Raw genomic sequence first — 4,750 nt, 5'->3', positions numbered from 1 at the left:
TATTGGGGTCTGCTCCCCATTACTGGGGTCTGCTCCCCTCTCTTGGGGTCTGCTCCCCATTATTGGGGTCTGCTCCCCTCTCTTGGGGTCTGCTCCCCTCTCTTGGGGTCTGCTCCCCATTATTGGGGTCTGCTCCCCTCTCTTGGGGTCTGCTCCCCATTATTGGGGTCTGCACCCCATTATTGGGGTCTGCTCCCCTCTCTTGGGGTCTGCTCCCCATTACTGGGGTCTGCTCCCCATTACTGGGGTCTGCTCCCCTCTCTTGGGGTCTGCTCCCCACCACAGGGCTCTTCCCACTCTTCACTGGGGTCTGCCCCCCAAAATCGACGGCTGACCCCATCACTGGGGTCTGTCTGCGCTTTCTGGTGTCTGCCCCTCATTTCTGGGGTCCCCCACCCTGCCCGGGTGTCTCCCCAAAAATCATCCCCCCCATCACTCACTCAGACGTCTGCAAGTCCCGTTTTTCCCTAAAAAAAAAAGGAAAAAAAAAAAAAAAAAAAACAATAATTGAGGTGAGCACCCTCAGGGGTCCCGGGGGACTCCGGGCGGGGGGTCCCCGCGGCCCGGCAGGTTTTGGGGTCCCCCCTCTCACCGTCCCTCGCGGCGGCAGCACATGAGGTGCGCCAGGAGCAGGCAGAGCAGCGCGGCCGCCGCCAGCGGCACCAGCAGCGTCACCAGGAACGGGGCGAGCGGCGCCCGCGGCGCCCCCGGCGCGGGGGGCTCGAAACCCGCCCCCCCCTCCAGGACCCCCGACCCCCAGAGCCGGACAGGGGGGGTGGGGCTGGGCCCGACCTGCAGCTGCGGGGGAGGGGGCGTCAGGAGGGGCTGGGGGGGGCTGGGGGTTTTGGGGGTCTTGGGGGTGGTCTGGGGAGCTCTGGTGGGGGGGGTTCTGGGGGGTCTGGGGGGGTTTCTGCGGGGTTCTGGGGGTATTGGGGGGGAGTCTGGGGGGGTTCTGGGGGTCTGGAGGGGGTCTGGAGGGTTCTGCGGTTTCTGGGGGATCTTGGGGGTGGTCTCGGGAGCTCTGGGGGGGGTTCTTGGGGGTCTTGGGGGGTTCTGGAGGGGGTCTGGGGGGGTTCTGGGGGAGCTCTGGAGGGGTCTGGGGGTCTTGGGAGGGTCTGGAGGGTTCTGGGGGGTCTGGGGATTCTGGAAGGTTCTGGTGGATCTGGGGAGGTCTGGGGGGTCTAAGGGGTTCTGGAGGGTTCTGGGGGGTCTTGGGGGGTGGTCTGGGAAGCTCTGGGGGTTCTGGAAGGTTCTGGGGGATCTGAGGGTTCGGGGGGGGGTCTGGAGGGTTCTGGGGGTCTTGGGGGGGAGTCTGGGGGGTTCTGGGTGGTCTGGGGAGGTTCTGGGGGAGCTCTGGAGGGTTCTGGGGGTATTGGGGGGGTCTGTGGGGGTATTGGGGGGGTCTGTGGGGGTTCTGGAGGGTTCTGGGGAAGGTCTGGAGGGTTCTAGGGGAGGTCTGGAGGGGTCTGGGGGGTCTGGGGATTCTGGAAGGTTCTGGTGGATCTGGGGGTCTTGAGGGTTCTGGAAGGTTCTGGGGGTTCTGGTGTTTCTGGGGGGTCTGGGGAGTTCTGGGGATTCTGGGGGGATTCTGGGGGTTCTGGAATGTTCAAGGGGGTCTGAAGGTTCTGGAAGGTTCTGGGGGTCTTGGGGGGCTTCTGGAGGGTTCTGGGGGGGTCTGGGGGGATTCTGGAGGGTTCTGGGGGGGTCTGGGGGGATTCTGGGGCGTTCTAGGGAGCTCTGGGCGGGTCTAGGGGGTTCTGGTGGGTTCTGGGAGGTTCTGGGGGGTCTGGGAGTTTCTGGGGGGTTCTGAGAGGGTCTAAGGGGTTCTGGGGGGTTTTGGGGGTTGGTCTGGGGAGCTCTGGGGTCTCTGGGGGTTCTGGGGTCTCTGGGGGCTCTGGGGTCTCTGGGGTCTCTGGGGGCTCTGGGGTCTCTGGGGGTTCTGGGGGCTCTGGGGGCTCTGGGAGCTCTGGGGGCTCTGGGGGCTCTGGGGGCTCTGGGGGCTCTGGGGGATTTGGGGGTTCTGGGGGCTCTGGGGGCTCTGGGGGATTTGGGGGTTCTGGGGGCTCTGGGGGTTCTGGGGGCTCTGGGGGATTTGGGGGTTCTGGGGTCTCTGGGGGCTCTGGGGGCTCTGGGGGCTCTGGGGGATTTGGGGGTTCTGGGGTCTCTGGGGGCTCTGGGGGCTCTGGGGGCTCTGGGGGCTCTGGGGGATTTGGGGGTTCTGGGGGCTCTGGGGGTTCTGGGGGCTCTGGGGGATTTGGGGGTTCTGGGGTCTCTGGGGTCTCTGGGGGCTCTGGGGGCTCTGGGGGCTCTGGGGTCTCTGGGGGCTCTGGGGGCTCTGGGGGCTCTGGGGGCTCTGGGGGTTCTGGGGGCTCTGGGGGTCTCACCAGGGTGAGGTTGCACCAGCGGATGGAGAAGTGGGGGGCGAAGGTGTCGTAGCAGGAGGCGAGGGGGCGCTGCCCGCGGTGGCAGCGGGAGCGGCTCTGGGGGGACACGGCCGAGGCCAGGCAGGGCGAGAAGGGGCTGTGGGAGCCCACCTGGACATACACCCTGCGGGGACCCCAAAATTATCGGGGTCACACGGGGCTGGGGGAGCCCACCTGGACATACACCCTGCGGGGGACCCCAAAATAATCGGGGTCACACGGGGCTGGGGGAGCCCACCTGGACATACACCCTGCGGGGACCCCAAAATTATCGGGGTCACACGGGGCTGGGGGAGCCCAGCTGGACATACACCCTGGGGAGGGGGACCCCAAAATTATCGGGGTCACACGGGGCTGGGGGAGCCCATCTGGACATAGACCCTGGGAGGGGACCCCAAAATTATCGGGGTCACACGGGGCTGGGGGAGCCCAGCTGGACATACACCCTGGGGAGGGGGACCCCAAAATTATCGGGGTCACACGGGGCTGGGGGAGCCCATCTGGACATAGACCCTGGGAGGGGACCCCAAAATTATCGGGGTCACACGGGGCTGGGGGAGCCCAGCTGGACATACACCCTGGGAATGGGGACCCCAAAATAACCCAGGAGGGTCAGACAGGACTGTGGGAGCCCAGCTGGACATAGACCCTGGGGAGGGGGGACCCCAAAACCACCCAGGAGGGTCAGACAGGGCTGGGGGAGCCCACCCAGATGTCCACCCTGCAGGTGACCCCAAAACCACCCGGGGGTGAGGAGACCCCACGCGTTCCCTCCCCTCCCACCCCTCACTCCGGGACCCCAAAACCCCCTCGGGGTGTCCTGGGGACCCCCCCCCCAGCCCCCCCGTACCCCTCGCGGCGGCCCTGGATGGGCAGCGGGACGCGGCCGCCGCGGTGCAGGGCGGAGGTGACATTGATGACGCGCAGGTCCCCGCGCCCCCAGACCCCCGCCGCGCCCTGCAGGAACATCCCCCGCGCCCCCTCGGGCAGCAGCTCCTCCACGTTCCTGTCCCCCACCAGGAACTCGGCCCGGAACGGCGCCTCCCCACCTGCGGGGACAGCGGGGGGACGTGGCGACACCCCCGGCACATCCCGGGGTCCCCCCCGGGGGGGGTTTGGGGGTGCCCGGACCTCACCTGGCGCGGGGGTGACGGTGATGAGGAGGCGCTGGGACGCGGTGGCGAAGGTGCGGCGGTTGTAGGCCAGCACCTGAGGGGACACGGGGACACCTGCGGTGGGTGGGGACACCCGTGGGTGACCCCGCGGGGGGGCGGCGGGGCCGTACCTGGATGCTGTGGGTGCCCAGCTCGGGGGCCAGCGGGCACCCGTACAGGTAGCCGGGCTGGCCCGGGTCGCGCTGGGCGAAGCGCAGCCAGCGCGGCAGGTCCGGGTGGTCCCGCAGGTGGGCGCGGAACGTCACGGGGGCTGCGGGGACACGCGGGGACACGCGGGGTGGGGCGGTGGGGACGGGCACCAGCGGCACCTGCCCCCCCGCACCATCCCATAAAAGAATCGGGATCGTCCCTGGGGGTGCCGCCCCCCGTTCTGAGCTCCGACCCCAAAAATGAGGGGGCTGGAGGGACCCCCCAGGGCAGCGGGGCGGTGCTGGGTTGGAGAGTGGACGGACGGACAGACGGACAGAGGGACAGACGGACAGCCCAGCGGGATGATCCTGGTGGGGAGCACTGCCCTGTGCCCCCCTTGCAGAGGAAGGGATGGACAGACGGACAGCCCAGCGGGGTGATCCTGGTGGGGAGCACTGCCCTGCGCCCCCCATTTCCCATCCCGGCCCTCACCATCATCATCCTCGCTGCCGGAAAAGGCCTCCAGGAACGGCTCCCGCTCCAGCTCGTGCACGAACACCGCGCCGGTCTCGGCGGACACGCGCAGCTCGGGCAGGACGCGGTGCTCGGGGACCCCCGGGGCCACCCCCGGGGCCACCCCCAGGGCCAGCGCTGCGGCCACACGCGGGGCTGGAGCCGGGGCTGGGGCACGGCCCCAGTGTCCCCAGTGTCCCCAGTGTCCCCAGTGCCCACAGAGCCCGGGACGAGCCCCGGGTGCCCAGAGAGCACCGGGACACCGGGAGGGACAGGATGGTGTCCCCTCAGTGCCCGGTGTCCCCACAGTGCCCAGTGTCCCCTCAGTGCCAGGTGTCCCCTCAGTGCCAGGTGTCCCCTCAGTGCCCGATGTCCCTCAGTGCCAGGTGTCCCTCAGTGCCCGGTGTCCCCTCAGTGCCCAGTGTCCCCTCAGTGCCAGGTGTCCCCTCAGTGCCCGGTGTCCCTCAGTGCCAGGTGTCCCCGCAGTGCCAGGTGTCCCCTCAGTGCCCG

At 68.9% G+C, this 4,750-nt stretch overlaps 1 protein-coding gene across 1 annotated transcript; it reads right to left on the bottom strand.

Moving 5' to 3' along the window:
- Positions 1-436: 436 nt before the first annotated feature.
- SGCA (sarcoglycan alpha) lies at positions 437-4,473 on the bottom strand (the record flags this gene model as incomplete). Its single annotated transcript, XM_056511792.1, has 8 exons — positions 437-467; positions 593-798; positions 2,385-2,547; positions 3,274-3,472; positions 3,560-3,632; positions 3,709-3,848; positions 4,220-4,425; positions 4,472-4,473. Coding segments are annotated over 8 exons (1,020 nt in total), but the record flags the coding sequence as incomplete, so codon positions are not given.
- Positions 4,474-4,750: the final 277 nt, after the last annotated feature.

Source organism: Oenanthe melanoleuca, chromosome 27 (assembly GCF_029582105.1).
Source record: "Oenanthe melanoleuca isolate GR-GAL-2019-014 chromosome 27, OMel1.0, whole genome shotgun sequence".
Lineage (NCBI taxonomy): Eukaryota > Metazoa > Chordata > Aves > Passeriformes > Muscicapidae > Oenanthe > Oenanthe melanoleuca.
The sequence above is the reverse complement of the archived record's forward strand: the minus strand, read 5'-3'. Positions and strand labels throughout refer to the sequence as shown.